At 48.6% G+C, this 20,722-nt stretch overlaps 1 protein-coding gene across 1 annotated transcript in view; it reads right to left on the minus strand.

Annotated features, from left to right (window-relative positions):
• Nucleotides 1-8,470, minus strand: part of PUDP (pseudouridine 5'-phosphatase) — a 937,915-nt gene extending 929,445 nt beyond the window's left edge. Inside the window, exon 1 of the mRNA XM_078657972.1 lies at nucleotides 8,348-8,470. Within this exon, the coding sequence (XP_078514098.1) occupies nucleotides 8,348-8,450 (103 nt within the window). The 5' untranslated portion in view covers nucleotides 8,451-8,470. The remainder of the gene's footprint in view (nucleotides 1-8,347) is intronic.
• Between the last annotated feature and the right edge of the window lie 12,252 nt (nucleotides 8,471-20,722).

The following is a 20,722-nucleotide window of genomic DNA, read 5'->3' on the forward strand; positions in this document are numbered from 1 at the left end:
ACTTCACTGTAAAAATTAAATAAGGCTTTGTCGCTTTTCTAGATCAGCATGGATGGTACAATGCAAATCCAATAGTTAAAATTCTGCCAGAAAAACAGACATTTGAGTAGAGCAGATTTAGAGGGTTGGTGGTGTTATGGAAGTGTCCATAAAAAGGAACTAATCTCCACCTAAAATTTGAGAAATTCAGTTTTGCTTATGAGAAAAAAATTTCTGCGTATTAAACACATTATAAATTGGGCTTATGCTAACCAAGGCTATGTTTACACTGTCCTCCATTTTGCACTAACGTCAACATATCTCATGTGATAACTGCTGCCATTCTTCTTGCTCTAAATAAAGAATTGTGAGATTCACACTAACAGCGAATGGGCCCCCAGGGGCACTTGGCAAAGCCAATGTCCCCCTGGGGCATTTCGCGCGAGGGACGACCTCACGCGACCTGATTGGGTGGTGGGAGGGACTAGGTCCAAAGGAAGGGAGGGGAGGGAGGGCTGACGTCACTCTGAGCGAGTGAGAGGAACGGTGGTGTCGCTTTTTGAGGCGCCCTGTTTACTTTCTGTCAGAGCTGTCATTTGCGGTAAAAAAGTGTATTTTGACGTGATTTTCAGTCACAAAGCGGGAAGATGTCGACCGACGTTATTGCCTTGGAGGCAGTTCGCGCTTTGGTAGCTGTGGGGAGAAGTGATTTACTGAGACCGGGCGCTGTGGTAGATACTTCAGCACCTGTGAAGCGGCCAAGACGTTTGGCGGCTGAAGGTGTGTCAAGAGCGGTGGCGGCTTGTCAACAGATGCATCGTGATCCCCATGAGGCGGACGGCAGCGGGAGGATGCCTGCAGCACGAGCCAGGAGAGCACGCTCGACGAGCAGAGGAAGCCGGGGTAAGCAACTGCACCCCCCGAGCTCGTCTTCGGCCCCCAGTAAGTTTCCAGGGGTTCGTAATCTGAGTGTGGCAGCGCCCAGATGTAGGGCTGGCAGGCGCGGAGGCAGCGCTGGTGGAGGCTTCGACACGCGTGTGTCCCAGGTACAGCTGCGCGAAGATGAGGCGGTCGCTGCTTTTGAGGTGATGCGCGCTTCCACGTCGCTGGAGATGGGAGAGCCTGGGTCACAACCTAGAATGAATGATGCTGCGCAGTCAATTGGGATAGCAGCAGGGCACAAGGTGACCGGAGGGAGAATCGACATAGCGCCTGAAGTGGCGGATGACAGGCGGAGTCCTATGTTAGTGGACTACTCAAGTGATAGCCAGTCTGAGGAGGAGGAATGCTCGGGTGTTGAGGAAGGTGATGATGGCGAAAGAAGAATGCCAGAAGTCAATGAGCAACCCCAGCAGGTGGCTTTCGTGGACTGCCAGACTATTCTTGTTCCGCGGCCCAGAGGCCCACCGAGACAAATGGTTGAAGATGAGTTTAATATGGGTTTAATGTGTGATTTTCCTCCACAGGATGAACGCCGGCTGGGGAGTTTGAGGTGGCAGCCTCGAGCCAGGCAGTGTGGTGGGGGGAGGGGGAACGGGGTGGGTGGCGGGGGTGAGGGCGGGCAGGCCCGACAAGACACTGTAGTGTTTCCCAGCGACAGGCAGCCGCCTGGGCGACCTGAGGTGATTCATAGTGCAGGGTATGCAGTTCCTCAGGGTCAATGGGTGTGGGTGGAACACACAGAATTGACAGTGCCTGATGGGGTGGGTGCTTCGTCTTCTCAGGTGGCGGGTAAGTATGGTGCGGGTCCTCGCTCGAGCGGCGAGTACCTCTCTGAGGCGGTTAGTCTGGTGCCAGATGACCAGTTCGGATATGCTCAAGCGGCGCCGAGGAGCGCGGTGCTTAGGGGGGGGGCTATTTTGAGAGGCAGATCTGGTGCGGGTCTGCTACCGGCGGCAGGGCGCTTTACACGGAGGCCTGAGCTGGATGAGCAAAGTGGTTTTATCAGCTTGGCGTCTGGCATTAGGCCAGGTATGAGCTGTACACTGTTGGAACATGATACGCAATTTATGGATGAGGAAGGTGAATATGATAAGGAGAATTGTTATGAGACAAGAGGTGGTCTGTCTCATTGGGGAGTTGGGGCTGGGAGTTGGGAGGTAACTTCTTCATGTTCGACGTTCTCTCGGGCACACGGGATTCAGTCACATTCGGCGTGATGGTCTGGAGGATTTTCGGCAAGGGTGCTGCAGTTACCAGCAGGTAGACAGACTGGTGGGGCTGCTTGGACACGGCCGTTAGCTGGTGGTTCAGGTGGGGCGCCTGTGGAGGGTGGTCCAGTGAGGGGGGAGGTGGTGGAGGGTCTGGGGTCAAAACAAAGTGAAGGTGTGAAGGTGGGGCATGGGGGGACGACGGGGAATGCCAGCCCAGGTTCATCGGTTTCTAGTTCAGAACAGAGCGAGATGCCTAAATTGAGTGGTTCAAAACTGCCTTACATGGGGGTGTCCATGCCATTGGGCATACATTTGTCAAACAGAACTAGGCAGCGGATTTGGGACCATGAGTACGTGGATGTGTTCAGGCTTCTTCATAGGGAGCTGCAGGCAAAGGAAGGTTCTAAAGAGGAGGAGGTCGAATTGTCCCGCCGTCCCAAAGTCCCGAAAACAATAGAGAACTGGACAGCGGCCTTTCTGATCTATGCCAGTGTCTATTGTGAACGCTACCCAGAGAGAGCAGTTTCGCTTTTCAAGTATGTAGATGTCATTAGAAGGGCTCACTTGCAAGCAGGGGGTTATGCGTGGCTGAACTACGATGAAGAGTTTCGGGCGAGGATGAGTTTATTCCACGACAAGCCATGGGGTGAGGTAGATCAAGAGCTGTGGTTACAATGGCTGTCAGGTCACTCTTCTACCAACACGATCCATACCGCAAGTGGGTTGCCGATTCCTTACCGGCCCTTTTCTCAGCGTCCCGCCACACAGGGGGCGGGTGGCGTTGGACGGGGACAGTTGCCCACAACTGGAGCATGTTGGAGCTTTAACCGAGGTTCCTGTGTGCGCCAGTACTGTAAATTTAAGCATGAATGCTCTCAATGTGGGGGCAGGCATGCTGTCTTTCAGTGCTTTCCCAACCAATACACGGGAGAACATGTTAGGGGACAGAGGGGGGGGGGAGAGGATCTGTACCACCTCTTATGCCAAAGGGCGCCTACTCCAATTAAATTACAGGCCATGTTGAGCGCATTGGAGGTGTATCCTGAAGTGGGAGGAGCGGCTAAGTTGTTTTGGGGGTTTCGACTAGGCTTTCGGATTGGTTACCAAGGACCCAGGGTTTCACGCTGGGCTGATAACTTGAAGTCGGCAAAAGAGATGGCGTCAGTGGTAAGGGTGAAATTGCAAAAGGAAGTGGATTTAGGCAGAGTAGTTGGCCCTTTTGAGTTTTGCCCCTTGCCAAACCTCATTGTATCGCCCCTTGGTGTCATCCCAAAGAAGGCAAAAGGTGAGTTTCGGCTGATACATCGCCTATCTTGGCCGGAAGGGCAGTCAGTTAATGACTTTATTTCTACTTCTGATTCAGCAGTGACTTATGCGTCAGTGGACGACGCTTTGGAATTGGTGCGCAAGGCGGGGATGGGAGCTGAGCTGGCTAAATGTGACATACAGGCCGCTTTTCGCCTGTTACCTATTCACCCGGCGGATTTTGGTTTGCTGGGCATGTATTTTGAAGGAGAATTTTATGTGGATCGGGTGTTACCCATGGGCTGTGCTATCTCTTGTTCACTTTTCGAAACTTTTAGTACGTTTGTGGAGTGGTGTGTGGTCCAGCGTTCAGATCATGTGGCTGTATGTCATTATCTGGATGATTTTTTGTTTGTGGGCAAAGCAGGGACGGAGCAATGTGCTAAAGTTTTGGCCTGCTTTCAGGACATGGCGGAGGAATTTGGTATTCCCTTGGCGGAGGACAAAACGGAAGGTCCAACGACCAGTTTGACATTTCTAGGCATAGAAATAGACACAAAAGAGATGGTGGCTCGTTTGCCCAGGCAGAAAGTGCAGGAGATCAGGTCTTTTTTACAAGAAATTTTGGGAGCTAAGCGTGTGCAGCTGAGACAAGTCCAGAGGCTTTTGGGCTATTTGAATTTTGCTTGTCGAGTTGTCAGGGCAGGCAGGACTTTTTGCAGGCGGCTGGGATTTGCGCTGGCTGGGGCGAGTTTGCCGCACCATCACATACGGATGACAGCAAAAATTAAGGAGGATTTGAACATTTGGTTGCGATTTTTGGATGAGTTCAATGGAGTGTCCATTAACTTCGTATCGGAAGACACTGTCTGGCCAGTGCAGATCTTCTCTGATGCGGCCGGGGCTTTAGGCTTCGGCTTATTTTGGGATGGACGGTGGTGTGCGGAGCAATGGCCTGCACAGTGGTTACATCAGGGTCGCAGCATTGCTTTTTTAGAATTTTTTCCCTTGTTGGTGGCGCTGCAGATTTGGGGTGAAGAGTTCAGAGACCGATGTGTGTTGTTTCATATCGACAACATGGCGGTGGTTTATCTGGTGAATGGGCAGCGGGCAAAGGATCTGAAAGTATTGCAGTTGTTGCGGGCTTATATGTTACGGGTGCTGCAGCTGAATATTGTATTTAAAGCGCAACACATCCCTGGTGTCAACAATTCAATTGCCGACGCTTTGTCTCGTTGTCAGTGGCAGAGGTTTCGGGATTTGGCACCGGGAGCAGACCATTGCAAGACACCGATTCCGCCGAACATATGGGACCTGGGGAATTGAGAATGGCTGAGTTTGTCGAACAATCCTTGTCAGAATCTACACGACGCAGCTATCAGCTGACATGGTCTTGTTTTTTGGGTTATACGGCTCAACATGGCAGGGAGGGTACAGCGGTGAGAGATGAAAAATTTATGTTGGGCTTTGTGCTGAGTTTAATAGACAGAGGTTTGTCTCCGTCCACCATTGTGGGCAAGTTAGCAGGCATTTCTTTTTATAGCCAACTGGGATTGGGGTGTGAGGTTCAAAAAGGTTTTCGTTTACAGAAAATGCTGAAGGGTTTTGGGAGGTCTTTTGGTCAAGCATCAAGGTTGAGGGACCCTATTACTTTTGACGTATTACATAAATTGTTGGGTGTGTTGCCTTCATGCTGCCATGATGAATGGGAATGTTACAGGTTCAAGTTAAGCATGATATGGTTGTTTTTCGGTGCCTTTAGGATATCAGAATTACTGGGATTACGAAATCTAGGTGGGATACGTTCGTCTGATATTGTTCTTCTGGATAATGATATATTGCAGATCAAGTTGAGAAGGTCAAAGACGGATCAAGCAGGTCGAGTGGCAGATTTTCCTCGAAAAAAGAGGACGTGGATCGTCGGCCATTCCATCGTGAAGTGGGCGGCGAACTTTGCCGAACAACAGCTATGTGGTAGAGGTTTGGGGTTGTATGGTAATGACCATGAGGTGATTTGGAGGGGTTTAGGGGGGATGAAATGGGGGGAGTTGTTTTCGGTCTTAAACAAAATGGCAGAGGTGTGGGGCATTCCAGACTTGTTGATCCTGCATTTAGGGGAAAATGACTTGGTGGAATGTTCAGGGCTGGCTTTAATCAAGCAGATGAAACTGGATTTGGCTGTCATCAAAGACAGATGGGAAGGGACCAGGGTAGTTTGGACTGAATTTCTTTACAGGAGCCAATGGAAAGAAGCCAGAGTTCAGACAGCTGTTGAGAGGGCCCGCAAAAAGGTTAATAAAGCACTGAAGTCATACTGCGTGGCAATGGGCATTACGGTCATTGCACACGAACATTTTAATGGTGACATGCTGCATTTGTTACGGAGCGATGGGGTGCATCTGTCACAGATGGGTCAGTCCTATTATTTAATGGAACTAAGAGATACTTTGGCAAACCTTTGGTGTGTTGACTTGTGGTGCTCCAAACCGACAAAATGAGTTGCAATGGAACAGTTTTTCCTTCGCAGTTATTCTTCATTGACTTGAGCAGTCCATGTTTTATAGATTTGGGGAGGGATTTTTGGGTGGGGCAGGAAAACTCAAGGGTTTTCCTGGGTGGCGTGTGTGATGGGGATTGGATAATCTAGAGCGGATTCATCCTTTCTCTAAGGGGGAGGGCTTGGGAGGGTCGGTGGGGAAGAGATGGAAAGAAGAAGGAAAACACAAGGATGGTATTAAAACAAGTTATGGTTATTGGAAAAAGAAAGAATTGGAAAACGTTATGGTTTATATGGAAAAGGTTTGGAGAAGAAATAAAGATAACGTTTGGTTGGAAAAGTTATGTTGCGGGTCTGTCTCTGGCTGTCCTGTAATAAAGGTGACCTTTTATACTATATTCAGAGTTGTGTGAGAGTCCTTATTTGCGCGATGGGCCCCCAGGGGCACTTGGCAAAGCCAATGTCCCCCTGGGGCATTTCGCGCGAGGGACGACCTCACGCGACCTGATTGGGTGGTGAGAGGGACTAGGTCCAAAGGAAGGGAGGGGAGGGAGGGCTGACGTCACTCTGAGCGAGTGAGAGGAACGGTGGTGTCGCTTTTTGACCCACCCACCCACCCTGGTTGGAAAATCAAAGGGGGGATTGGTTTTTGTCGTCTTTCATGTCTTCATGTTCAAAAAAAAAAAAAAATAAATAAAAAAAAAAAAAAAAATAGGCAAGCATATATACATCTTGCTACAGGTCGAGATGTCAGGATGTCACCTCAGGACTACTCAGGCAGACTTTTTTGTTGTCTTCGTTGGCGTGTGTGATGGGGATTGGATAATCTAGAGCGGATTCATCCTTTCTCTAAGGGGGAGGGCTTGGGAGGGTAGGTGGGGAAGAGATGGAAAGAAGAAGGAAAACACAAGGATGGTATTAAAACAAGTTATGGTTATTGGAAAAAGAAAGAATTGGAAAACGTTATGGTTTATATGGAAAAGGTTTGGAGAAGAAATAAAGATAAAGTTTGGTTGGAAAAGTTATGTTGCGGGTCTGTCTCTGGCTGTCCTGTAATAAAGGTGACCTTTTATACTATATTCAGAGTTGTGTGAGAGTCCTTATTTGCGCGATGTTTCCAGAGGATTTCCTTCACTGCACCTAACGAATGGCGTTTCAACTGTCCCAGGCTATACAGTGTGCAATTTGAATGCTCGAATAAACCATGAAAATGACCGCAAACTCAATGTATTACTACTATGAGAGAAACTTGAATGTATTCTGTAGTAAGATGTTTCTTCTTGCTCTTTCCCTATTGATGCATATCCTGATAACCATGTACTGATGTAAAATGCATGAACATCATAGTTGGAAGTCCTATAAAAGGGCGCTAGCATTTCTATGCATAGGATTCCTTATCCTGCACCTTTAGAAGGTGTATCTATGCAGGATTTTACTTAGAACTGCAAGGGGTTTTCTGTCCTTATGATCTGAAAGCTTTGCTACTAAAATCTTGCATAGCATGTTCTATGTAAACTACCTATTAATCATTTATGTAAAGCTTTGAAACGACAACCATTGTCTTTCATTCTTACAAGAATGTTTATCACCTGCAACTGTGCTTAATCAAGTCAACAAAAGTGACTGTTACAGTCGGGGAGTACCAAAGACCATATTGGGACTACACCACTCCCAGTCCTAGACCTTGCAGTGCCCCATGGGTTGGATTTTAGGAAGTTTGTGCGTCGACACATATATTTATATATTATAAATACGTGCACAATTTTCATAATTGCCAGTTGCTGATGGACGCACCAATTTTATATCACCCTTTATGTGCTCCCCCACCCAAAAAAAATCACTTCTACAGGCGCACCACTGATGCAAAACTGTCAAGAGGTCCTTAAATCTCCAGCATATTTTAGATGTCCTATATACGTTTTAAGAATATAACTCACTTAAAATGCAAAAACAGAATTCAAACTGTTTTGGCAAAAAAGGAATTACTTTCTGGTGCTGTCACACATGACTAAGAGTTATTTGGAAGTTGCATACATTTAGTAAAAGTGAGAGAGCGTGGGTTAAAAGTATAGTCCTTGTGTGACCAGAGTATTTCGATCTCGACGGACCCTCATTCAAACTTTTGGGAACTAATGTAAATGCTTGCGTGTTTTTTATTAATTAATCAAAAAAAGAACCACGTGGGTATTTATTTATTAGGTCTTGCAACGAGGTGACGATAATAAGTTTGGATAGTAACAGTATTAAAAACCTCCGTTTCACTCCAGTGTGTGTGGCTGCACTAGCGGTTGATGGAAAATACATACATTTAATGCAATGAAATATGAAAGTTCACCACTGTAAATGATTGGGGGTTGCACTTGGCAATTAGTGATACTGATTGTTTACATGAATTTAAAGGCATGTTCAGTTCCTAGCTGGTTGGGGTATAACAGTGTATTTAAAAAGCAAAGAAGGAATCGGAGCTACAGACCCAGCAGCAGCCCGTCCATGTCAAAGATGACGTGGGTGACAGGTAAAAACCGTGCTTGTCCCATGATCCAAGCTTCTGCGCGCTCCATGCTGTCAGCGTCCATAGAACCAAGCAACAAAACAAAAGAAGGAATGGGTTAGTAATCATAACCTGTAAAGCCGCACGGCAACCGTAGAAGAACGAAGCAGCCATCTTAGAAATGGGTACTTTCTTATTGAACGCAGATTCGCATAATCAACTCGGTATACAAAGTATACACTGTAAAGTAGATGGCGTATCCCTGGCTTGTCAACACAAAGTAAATCCATAAAAGGTGAAAGTAAAATCATTTTTATAAATTTAATTTATATATAATCCTCTTATTTCGTAAAATTGAAATGTTTCATTACGAGTTCAGTGGTTTGTAATAAAGTAGGTTCCGGTAATCGTTAAGTCCAACCCACGTTTCTAAATAGAAGTTCCGTATTATTTTCAGACACTAGATAAAAATAACGACTGATTAGAACTGCGGGCTGCGGATAGCCCATTTGGGCACGTGATAATATTACAGGTAAGAGGCAGCTGTGCACAGGATAAAACAGCTTCGTTTTTTTGTCGGTGTCGTTTTATCTTTTTCAGTTTTAAAAGCTCAACTCATTTTATTACCTTTAAAAATACCAACTATTCAGCCTTTGCCATTGAAGTGTGTCACCCTGCCCACCAGACCACAGCATAATGAATACGATAAGCTTAGGTATTTATTTATGCATTTTTATATAGCGCGGACTTTACCCGAAGGTGTCAGAGCGCTTCACAATAGGAACATAACTGATATATGAGGAGAACATTACACGTGAACAGATTACAAAAGCAGACGTTAAGTTACATAAGGTAAAGTGACAATTGTGAGCAAACAAAATACATGAGGTAGCAAAAAGTGCACAGGAGGACAAAGTGACAAGTGTGCAGGTTACAAGAGAAAACAAAGTACAATTAGAGGTATAATACTGCAATATATGCTAGACACTCAGGCACAAGAACAAACGTTACGTAGGCAATGGTGGCACTTGTGCAAGTATCAAAGGCAAACAAAATGTGAGAGGTAGCAAACCGTGTGTTACAGGGGAAAAGTGGTGTGTGCATGTTACAAAAGAGTACCAAACACAAGTACAAGGATAATACTGCAATAAATGGCAAACACTCCAAACACAAGGACACACTGGGAAGGCACTTCCATAGTCATGGAGAGTAGAATTTTCAGTAATGGGAGGTCTTCCTTCAAATAATAGAGAGGATGTGAATTACTTTTGGAGGTGTCTTTGGAGGAGGAGAACTTTGAGGTCCCTTTTGAAGGCCTGGGAGGAGGCGGTGGTCCGGAGCTGAGGCAGAAAGGAGTTCCAGATTCTTACTGCGTTGCCTGAAAAGGATTGGGCCATCGTTCTTTCCTTCTTGAAAGTGGGAGGTTCAAGCAGTAGATTTTCCGCATTACGTGATGGTCTAGAGCCTCCAGAGAGTTTCAGTTTATTCGCCAGGTAGCGAGGAGAGGGAGGAGTGCAAGGCTTTGTGGGTGATACAAGCAGTCTTGTAGATAGCTCTAGCCTCGATAGGAAGCCAGCGGAGGGTGATAACATCGGTGTGATGTGGTCGCTTCTTTTAGCCCCATAAATGAAACGAGCTGCTGAATGGAGAATAGATTTAAGGGGGGACAAGTGGGATTTGGGGAGGCCAGTAAGAAGAGAATTGCAGTAGTCTAGTCTGGAGAGGACCACGATTGCACCAGGGCTATAAGGTCCTGCTCCGGGAAGAAGCGACGGATTCCCCAAAGAAGGCGCAGTTGGTATCGAGCTGACTTTGCAATGGAATTGATGTGGGAGATTAGATTGAGTTTTTTGTCGAGTATGACACAAGGATTTTGCACTGTCAACAATGATGGGTTTATTGTTAAGTAGATTCATCTGATCCATCCATGATTGCACCGGGGGAGGAGAGAGTGAGGAGGAAAAGAGGAGGAATTCAGTTTTGGAGGGATTCAGAATCAGTTGATGAGTTGACCACCAGTTTTGAATGGAGTCGAGAGTAGAGCTTAGGATAGAGAGATCGTGAGTGGAGGCAACCTTGAGGTAGATTTGAGTGTCATCTGCATAGAGATGATAGTGGATCTGGATTTACTTAGGAGATTTCCCAGTGGTTCTAAATAGAGATTGAAAAATGTGGGTGCAAGTATAGAGCCTTGAGGAACACCTTGACCTACCGCCACAGGGGATGAAGACTGTTCGCTATTTTGATCATTTGGGATCTATCAGAGAGGAAGGAAACAAACCATTTAAGCACAGTGCCCTCCATGCCCATTCTCTGTTGAAGAATGTTGAGGAGGGTATTATGAATGACAGAGTCAAAGGCTGCAGAAAGGTATAGGAGAATTATAAGACAGGACCCCCTAGAGTCGAGTATCCTCAGCGCGTCATCAACTACTTGCAGCAGGGCTGTTTCAGTGCTGCAGTTTTGAATGAAGCCAGACTGGAAATTGTCCAAGATCATTGTCCTTGATATGACGAGAGAGTTGTTTCGCTACACATCTTTCTGTGATCTTCGCAAGAAAGGGTAAGTTAGTGATGGGCCGGAAGTTGTTAAGGTCAGTCGCATCAGCAGTTGGTTTTTTAAGCAGTGGGGTGCCTGCCCAGTTTTGAAGGGAGACAGGAAGGGAGCCTTGATGGAGGGAGAGGTTGACCAGAGTGGTCCAATAGGAAAGGGAAAGGGTATAGGTATTCAGACATGGGCATCCGCAGAAATGTTTCCAGGGGAGGGGGCAACATTTTAACTTCATCACCATCCTCCGACATGATTGAGCACCGACATGATTGAGCACAAGTATTAAATACATTTAAAAAAAATCTAATAAGACAAAGAGCATAAATAAACAAAGAAAACCATAGGGGGAAGAAATAAATCTTGTGAGGCTCCACAGCTGACGACGTGGCGACTACAATAAAAAAGAGGGAAAAATTAAAAATGACTGGAAATAAACAAAAGTATTTTAAATCAGGTTAATGCGGTTCTAGAGCATGGGTACTCACAAACTTTCTCTCAGGGGCCAAATTTAATGTGTGGTTTGTGGCCGAGGGCCGCACCGGTGGAGTCGGGGTCAGTGGGGGAGGGGGGAGAGGCTAGAGCAACAAAAAACTATGACCATGAGGTTGAACACAGGTCCCTGCAGCGGACGCCTTCGTCCACTTAGCCACCAGACCCGGCATACACACATCTTTCTTTCTTTCTCTCTCTCTCTCTCTCTCTCTCTCTCTCTCTCTCTCTCTCTCTCTCTCTCTCTCTCTCTCTCTCTCTCTGTCTCTCTGTCTGTCTCTCTGTCTCCCTCCCTCTCTCTCTGTCTCCCTCCCTCTCTCTCTGTCTCCCTCCCTCTCTCTATCTGTCTCTCTCCCTCTCCCTGTCTCCCTCTGTCTCACTCACTCTGTCTATCTCTCTCTCCCTCGCTCTTTCTCTGTCTCCCTCCTTCTCTCTCCCTGTCTCACTCACTCTCTCTCCCTCTGTCTCCCTCCCTCTGTCTCCCTCCCTCTGTCTCTCTCCCTCTTTCTGTCTACCTCCCTCTGTCGCCCTCCTCCCTCTGTCTGTCTCCCTTTGTCTGTCGCCCTTTGTCTGTCGCCCTTTGTCTGTCGCCCTCTGTCTGTCTCCCTCCCTCTGTCTCCCTCTCTCTGTCTCCCTCTCTCTCTCCCTGTCTCCCTCTCTGTCTCATTATCTCCCTCCCTCTCTCTCTATCTCTCTCTCTCCTTCCCTCTCCCTCTCTCTGTCGCCCTCTGTCTGTCGCCCTCTGTCTGTCGCCCTTTGTCTATCTATCTCCCTCTGTCTCCCTCCCTCTGTCTCCCTCTCTCTCTCTGTCTCCCTCTCTGTCTCCCTCCCTTAGTCTCCCTCTCTTTGTCTCCCTCCCTTTGGCTCCCTCCCTTTGGCTCCCTCCCTCTGTCTCCCTCCCTCTGTCTGTTGCCCTCTGTCTGTCGCCCTCTGACTGTCTTCCTCTGACTGTCTTCCTCTGACTGTCTCCCTCTGTCTGTCTCCCTCTGCCTGTCTCTACCCCTCTGTCTCCATCCCTCTGTCTCCATCTCTCTGTCTCCCTCCCTCTGTCTCCCTCCCTCTGTCTCCCTCCCTTTGTCACCCTCTCTCTGTCTCCCTCTGTCTTTCTCCCTCCCTCTATCTCCCTCTCTCTGTCTCCCTCTCTGTCTCCCTCTGTCACCCTCTGTTCCCTCCCTCTCTCTCTCCCTCCGTCTCCCTGTATGTCTCTCTGTCTCTCTGTCTGTCTTAGTCTCTGCCCCTATCTGTCTGTCCCTGTCTCTGCCTCTATCTGTCTGTCTCTATCTGTCCCTGTTTCCCTCCCTCTCCTTCTCTCTGTCTGTCTCTGCGTGTCTTCCCCTGTCCCTGTCTCTGCCTCCATCTGTCTCTGTCTGTCTCTATCTGTCTCTGTCTCCCTCCCTCCCTCTCTCTCTCGGTCTCCCTCCCTCTCTCTCTCTCTGTCTCCCTCTGTATCCCTCTGTCTCACTCACTCTGTCTCCCTCTCTCTCTCTCTGTCTCTCTCTCTCTCTGTCTCCCTCTCTCTGTCTCCCTCCCTCTGTCTCCCTCCCTCAGTCTCTGTCCCTCAGTCTCCCTCCTGCTGTCTCCCTCTCTCTCTGTCTCCCTCTGTCTCCCTCTCTCTCTGTCTCCCTCTCTCTCTGTCTCCCTCTGCCTCCCTCCCTCTGTCTCCCTCTCTCTGTCTTCCTCTCTCTCTGTCTCCCTCTCTCTCTGTCTCCATCTTTCCCTCTCTCTCTGTCTCCCTCCCTCTGTCTGTCTCTGTTTTTCTCCCTCTGTCTCCCTGTCTGTCTCCCTCCTTCTGTCACCCCCACCTCTGTCTGTCGCCCTCTGTCTTCCTCCTTCTGTCTCCCACTCTCTCTCTCTCTCTCTCTCTCTCTCTCTTCCTCTGTCTCCCGCCTATCTGTCTCCCTCTCTCTCTGTCTCCCTCTGTCTGTCTCTGTCTCCCTCCCTTGGTCTCCTTCCCTCGGTCTCCTTCCCTCGGTCTCCCGTCCTCTGTCTCCCTCCCTCTGTCTCCCTCCCTCTCTCCCTCTGTCTCCCGCCCTATCTGTCTCCCTCTCTCTCTGTCTCCCTCTGTCTGTCTTTGTCTCCCTCCCTCTGTCTCCCTCCCTCTGTCTCCCTCCCTCCGTCTCCCTCCCTGTCTCCCTCCCTCTGTCTCCCTCCCTCTGTCTCCCTCTCTCTCGGTCTCCCTCTGTCTCCCTCTTTCTGTCTCCCTCTCTCTTGGTCTCCCCCTCTCTGTCTCCCTCTCTCTCTCTGTCTCACTCTCTTTCCCTCTCTCTCTGTCTCCCTCCCTCTGTCTGTCTCTGTCTGTATCCCACCCTGTATCTCCCTCTATCTGTCTCCCTCCCTCTGTCGCCCCTTCCCTCTGTCTTTCTCCCTCTGTCTGTCGCCCTCTGTCTCCCTCCGTCTCCTTCCCTCATTGTGTTTATCTATAATTATGTCCCCCCCTCTCGCCTCTTTTCCTATCTTCTCTCGTCAATCATTTCTCCCTCTTTCCTCTCCCCCCTCCGTTTGTCTCTACTCCCCACTACGTCTCTTATTTTTCCTTTTGGCTCTGTCTCTCTCTTTATCTCTCCTCTGCTCTTACGTCTCCCTTGGCCACAACATGGAGGAGAAATTAAATTTTTCACTACAACATTGTCAAAATCGAATTTTCATTTTTTTTCCATTTTTAGTCATATTGGCCCAGATGTAGGTAGCCAAATACCGGTCGGTAACGGCCGAATTCGGCCGTTACCGACCGGTATTTGGCTTTTGAGATGTAGGGAGCAGGAAACAGGCCATTTCGGTAATTTTACCGATTCGGTAAATATACTGGTCGGTAAATTTACCGACCGGTATTTTTACAGAATCGGTAAAATTGAGATGTAGATGGGACTCTTCTGAGTCCCACAAGCCCTACAAATTTGGTATTTTACCATCAAATTCAATTTGATGGTAAAATACCGATTCAGGGGTGCATGCACATGTGTGCATGCACACCTGTGCCATATGACAGGCAGACCTGCCCTTAGGGCAGGTATGCCTGCCACATGGTCCCCGAACCTTTTTTGGGGGTGCTAGAGGGTGTCAAAGTGACACCCCCTGCACCCTTGTCAAAGTCGGTATTTACCGATTCGGTAAATACCGACCGGTAATGCCCCATTCATTCCTATGGGCTTCAAAGCCCATAGGAATGAATGGGGCATTACCGGTCGGTATTTACCGAATCGGTAAATACCGACTTTTAAAGATTCGGTAAATCCACATCTGGATTTACCTACATCTCGGTACTTCTATTTTACCGATTCATAAATACAGAATCGGTAAAATTCGGTATTTATGAGTCGGTAAAATAGAATTACCTACATCTGGCCCATTGTTCTTTAAATGTAGTTATTTCAGTCCTTAGTGTTTTTTGCAGAGTTTTTTCACTGTTAGCTGTATACAGCATTCTCCCCATTGCACAAACGGATGGAATTTCATAATAAAGTTTCAATTTCAATCCGGTCTGTCACTTCACAGTTTTTAAAGTAAGAATGTTTGCACTAACCCCGCTCCCCAAACACCCCCACCAGCGCCCCGTAGCTTTTTATCTGATTGATGTGGCCTGCTGTGAGAGACTAAAGCTCCCGTCCCCTGCCTAAGACTTGCTAATTGTGCTGCTCACCTCCTGAGGCCTGGGATGGGCGGAGATGCTCCATGCTGTGCCTCCTCTGCCGGCCCATTGTCATTCTGCCCATGACAATGGACCGGCCTCACTCTGTGACCTGCTGAGAGTCACACTCGGCACTGTAGCAACCTTTCAGGTAGGAAAATCAGCCCAGGTATGTGGGCCCATCCTCTAGAACCGGGCCTGGATCCAGGGGGGGCAAGCGCCCCCTCTTGCCCCCCCCCCTGCGGACGCCCATGTATTCAGACCGTGTAATTGCCAGTTCCTATTTAATTTGTAGTGCAACATTTATGAAAATTCCTACAGTTCCAAGGTGGGGCACTGAAGCGCTTGTTTGCAGCTTACATGGGTAATGTAGTGTTGTGTATGGGTGGGCGGAATTTGCGAAATTGACTTTTGCAAATTAGCGCGAAAATGTCGAAAATCTCAGCAAACACGCGGAAATTTCGCGAAGACGCAGAAGTTTTTTTCCCGCCTGTTCGCGATATTTTCTGCGTGATCGCGTTGGAAATGTCTCGCCAACTTGCCCATGCGGTCGCCTGTGGGCGCGGCCATCTTGTTTTCACTTGTCCCGCCCGCTTGTGATGCTTATTTCCTGTTCCGGGTCGCGCAATGCATGCTTGCGCCCGTTTGCGATACGTATTTCCTGTTCGGGAACGCTTTTTCGTGTTCGCGTCACTTTTTGCGTGTTCGGGGGAAAATATCGCGCAAACGTGCCCACGCGGTCGCAATGGGCGCGGCCATCTTGTTTTTCACTCTATTGCTATGGTTCTTGGGCCTGCTTTTGAATCCTCCCTTTATCTTTTCAATCCTTTGTTTCTAGAATTTTTTTTATTTATTATCTCCCAGACTATTTGTCTGCTTCCAAATTTTTGGGTTTTGTCTACTTTTTGTTGTGTTTTTAACTACTTTTTCACTCTTTTTCTATTGCCTGCCCTTTTATTTTATTTTACTTACTTTTAACATTTTTTTACCTTTTCTTCCCCGCCCCGTCTACCCCAGAACCATGTCGAAAGGGCAAAGGGCTCGAGGCAGGAGCCAGAGCCGCAACCGCCTTCCTTGCAGAAGGCGGCGCCCACAAGGGGTGCAGGCACGGGCCTTATTTGGGGAGGTGGAGTTGACTGCACTGGTTTTCTTTGTGCAGCGCCACCTCCCCTTAACCCTAGCAGCAGGTGGCAGGCCTGGGACCGGATACGGGCTCTGGGAGCATCGGCAGCGGTCGGGGAAGGTGCGCCGGGCAGTGTTTCGTTGCTCCGGGGTCCGGCGCACCCAGAACCAATTGACGCACCGGTGGTCCGATATCCTGGACCGGGAGCAGAACCTGCTGTACCTGCTAGGAGTGGAGATCCCGAGTCTTGGTGAGTAACTATTTAATTATTACTACTTTGGGGCCGATTCCGATTCGGGTCAGAAATCCGCCCGACCGACTCGTAGCAGGAACGGAGTCGACCGACACCTACAGGCACCGTACGACCCGTGAAGTATGATATGAAAGCAGTTACATACAACCGAGCCGTACGGAAAACAAGCCATATTACCGAACCGTACAAAAATCAGCCACCCGGCCGGAAAATGGACGCGAGCCGCACCGACCGTACCAAACCCGGAATACACCCGACCGATTCTTACCCGCGACGTCCGAGCAGCTCAGTATGATGCCAAACGCATGGAATCCAAGCAAATCGCACAGAGCCCGAGCCGCACGACCGACACGGACCGAAAACGTACCTGAAGCGAGAGAGACCACCGCGATAGATTTGCATGCAACACAGAATAATACCAGCGTGAAAGACACAGAGCAGCCCTTACAAGCCAACATGAGCGTCCGACTTGGACAGAAGAACGTCTCCTACAAGACCACCCAAATAAATTTAAAAAACACAAGAAAAGGACCAGTCAAGCAATGACAAAGTCAATAAATACCCAAAAAAATATATATAAAAAAACACAAAGAGACACCCACAACCCCACCTATAAAAAGGCAAAAAAGCTACCATGATCCTTTGCAAATACAACAGAGTAGCCAGCACACAACTTGAGACACCAACCACTAACACACACACAACTCACCCATCGCACAACCCACACACCATCATCACCACTCCAAAAACTCACACACATACACCCATCCAAAAAAGACACTCACCCACCCTCACTTGCACCCACCCACATCACTCCTCACCACCACCCATCACCATGCCCCCTAAGAAGAATCCACAGTTCACAGACACTGAGCTAGAAATATTGGTAGATGAGATCCTCAGAGTGGAGCCACATTTGTTTAGCGCATTGGTACAAAGGACCCCCATGTCCCAGAAAACCAAGATGTGGGACAGAATAGTGGACAAGGTGAACGCACAAGCACCAGCGTATCGCACAAAGACCGACACCCAGAACAGGTGGTATGACGTGCGCGGGAGGGTCAAGAAGCTCCTCCAGAAGGAACACGCCCTGAACCAGGTCACTGGCAGTGGCCCTCCTGCCAAACCAGTCTACTTCAGGTCCTGGGAGGAGAAGGTGCGGGACATACTACCACCAGAGGGCATCCATGGCCTACCAGACATACCAGAGCCTAGTGAGTACACAACCCATATACCCAATATTGTGTCGCAATACACACACATCACCGTTACGGGGACAGTGAAACCATGCAATGTTAGCAAAGGCATAGTAAACTGAAGTCAATCAGCCCAAGAAGCCTATGCTAGTCAGACCAACACAATAATGGCCACATCATAGTGATTTGTAACTGTGTCATGACATGTACAAACCTAACAACAAATAGGGCAAGGCAGTGGCACTAATCTGAGGTAACACCGTCAGACATCCCTGCCACCACAACCAATATCCCACAGTGAAGATGACTGACAGGAAGGAATAGTGTGTATGCTTGTGAAGTCAGTGTATACCAAAGCATGATGGGGTTGTCGTCACAGATAATGCACCCCCTCACAATAGCACCATCAACACCTCTCTGAAAAATGCTCACCTCTGAGGGCCTGGAAATGGGCTGGGTAGTACTCTGGGACTGGGCTCTGCTGTGGGGAGCACAAGGCCCTGCTGGCACTTGGCTACCAATAAACACCAGGACTCCACTGTCAGCCATCTTGTCAGCACAGGCACACCCCCTTACAGGGAAATAGACTCAGAAGGAGGGACGTGAGGGCATGCTGGGAAGGGGGTGTAGCACAGAGCATGCTGGGAGTTGCAGTCATTCACAATACCCACCCACCCACATGGCCCAGCAAGTTTACACTGCACCATGCTCCCCTCAGGGGGAGGAGGACTGATAAGATTTCTGTACCTGGGCACTGTTGTGGGGAGCACAAAGCTCTACTGGGAATTGGCCACCAACAAACACCAGGACTTCACTGTCAGCCATCTTGTCAGCACAGGCACACACCCTCACAGGAAAGCAGAGTAAAATGCTAACAGGGATCACATTCCTGTGTCAGCCACCTGATGGCCCTTGAGTAACAATGACCATGTAAATGGAAATCCAGACATGAGCTGGGTATGTGCACACATCAACATGCACATTGAAAGAAGTCATGTTGGCAGGACAATGTGCTACCAAAACATCAATCTCTGTCTGTGACGACTGAGTACAATACAGTTTTCAGGAATGCACCCTGACGTCACGTTGCAAATATCATGCATATCTAACATTGTTACAAAAATCAAGGAGGGGTGAATGGTCTACTCCTCCTGTGCAACCTGGTTCATTACTTATTGTGTTGCCACATATGTACACATGCATAGTGCGGGATATCATGCTTTTCCACATCAGTGTACTGTAGCAGCGCCATCATTGGCTCCCCATTGTTGCAAACTTGCTGTGCCTCCACCTGGTGATAACCTTCCTGGTTCACCAGTAGTGCCCAGAGGAGAAAACTGAGAGTGTGTTTTTGCTCGAGAGCTGTGATTCAAAGCCACACATAACACCCAAAGGCAAATTCAAAATGTTGACTATTGTGATGTATGACGTTGCAAACAAAGGTGTTGTGTGTGTGTATCCAGCTACTGTTCCTCCGCACCTAGGCTTGGTCACTCTTGGTCAACATGTAGCAGCCCCATGGGATCCTACAGCCAAATCTCCTCTGGACACGACTTGTAAAGCAGGCAGTCCACATCCAGCTGGAGGCACATCATATGTGCAGCAAAGGTTAACCAAAGTAAATGCAGCTATAGTACACTGAGGCGGCAATCCAAGAAGCATGGCCCCATTCCTGGATACGTATAGGAGGGAACTTACTAAGGGATGAGGTCATGTACATACCATGGCTGCACAGGATGAGTGATCCCTTGCCCCTCCTACATTGTTAGTATTACCCATTGCAAGATGAATGTATCAGTACCTCTTTCCCCCTCCCTGTTGAAACATACATAGTTCAACCATTGATGTCTGTAGTAACATGACTGACAATGTCTGTCTCTTCCAAACACAGGTGCCACTGGGGAAACACCAGCAAGTGAGGATGAGTCCCTGGCCCAGACTCTGGTGGAGGATGAGCTCTCTAATGTGGATCTGGCACTATCCTCTTCGGATGACGAAGATCAACCTGGCACCTCCGGTGTGAGTCGTCAGGCAGCCCCACCATCAGAAACACCTGCACCCCCTGCAGCCACACCAACACCATCTGGCCACAGACCTAACACCCCTGCCAACACGGACAGACCCAGGAGACCAAGTTCATGCAGCACAGGGGCCCCAGCCACATTGGATGCTACCAACAATAACACCAGTAGCAACACCCAAGGGGCCGCAGGGTCAACTGTGCCTGCCACCACAGGTACAGCCCGTGTGTCTAGGGGTGGTGGGAGCGGTGTTAGGCAGAGGTCATGGTCTGCTGAGGGGCCTGGACTGCCTGATGACCCACAACTGGTGCGCATCATAGATGCTTACCAGAATACCACCTGAGGATTCAGCCAGGTAGTGAGGGTCCTCAAGGACATGCAACGGGAGCAGGCTGGCCATCATGCACGCATGGAGGCCAAGTGGGACAAAGTCACTGGGGTGCTCAGTGACATATTGACTTGACTCTGCCAAAACAGCACAAATATGTCAACACCTCCCTGTGTGCCCACAACATCTCCTGCAACATCTGCAAATGCCACAGGGAGGGAGGCTGAATCTGGTGGAGAGTCGGATGCAACGTCTGTGCGTGCTCCTGAGGATCACCCCAGGAAGAAGAGGAGGGGTCGTCCAAGGAAGGACAAGTGAGCCACAGTTGTCCCTGCACATCCCCCAGGGTCCTTGAACCTGTTTTAGATATTGGTCTTTGTGTGCAAAGCGTTCACCTTGCTCCACATGACACAAGTCCCCAACATGACATGGAGGGTCCATGTTGTACCAATATAGAAGATGAATGTGGCTTCACTCTGGACATTTCATCTACCAATGCTTCACTCATCTGTGAACTATGGATTCTAAACCTTAATTACAGCGCTATCTCCACACATGTATGTAAATAAACTCCCCATTACACTCTACTTGCCTATGTTGTGATTCAAAATTGGTATGTGTCATGGAGCTGATGAAATGCCGAAGTACACAGTGCATGCAACTACTACAGCAATGTCCTTACCGTTATGTGACACCTATGAGGGAGACACAGCATTAGGGCACCAGAACACATACTCACCATGGACATGTGACACATTGCCTACAAAGATGG

This window comes from Lissotriton helveticus, chromosome 8 (genome assembly GCF_964261635.1).
Source record: "Lissotriton helveticus chromosome 8, aLisHel1.1, whole genome shotgun sequence".
NCBI lineage: Eukaryota > Metazoa > Chordata > Amphibia > Caudata > Salamandridae > Lissotriton > Lissotriton helveticus.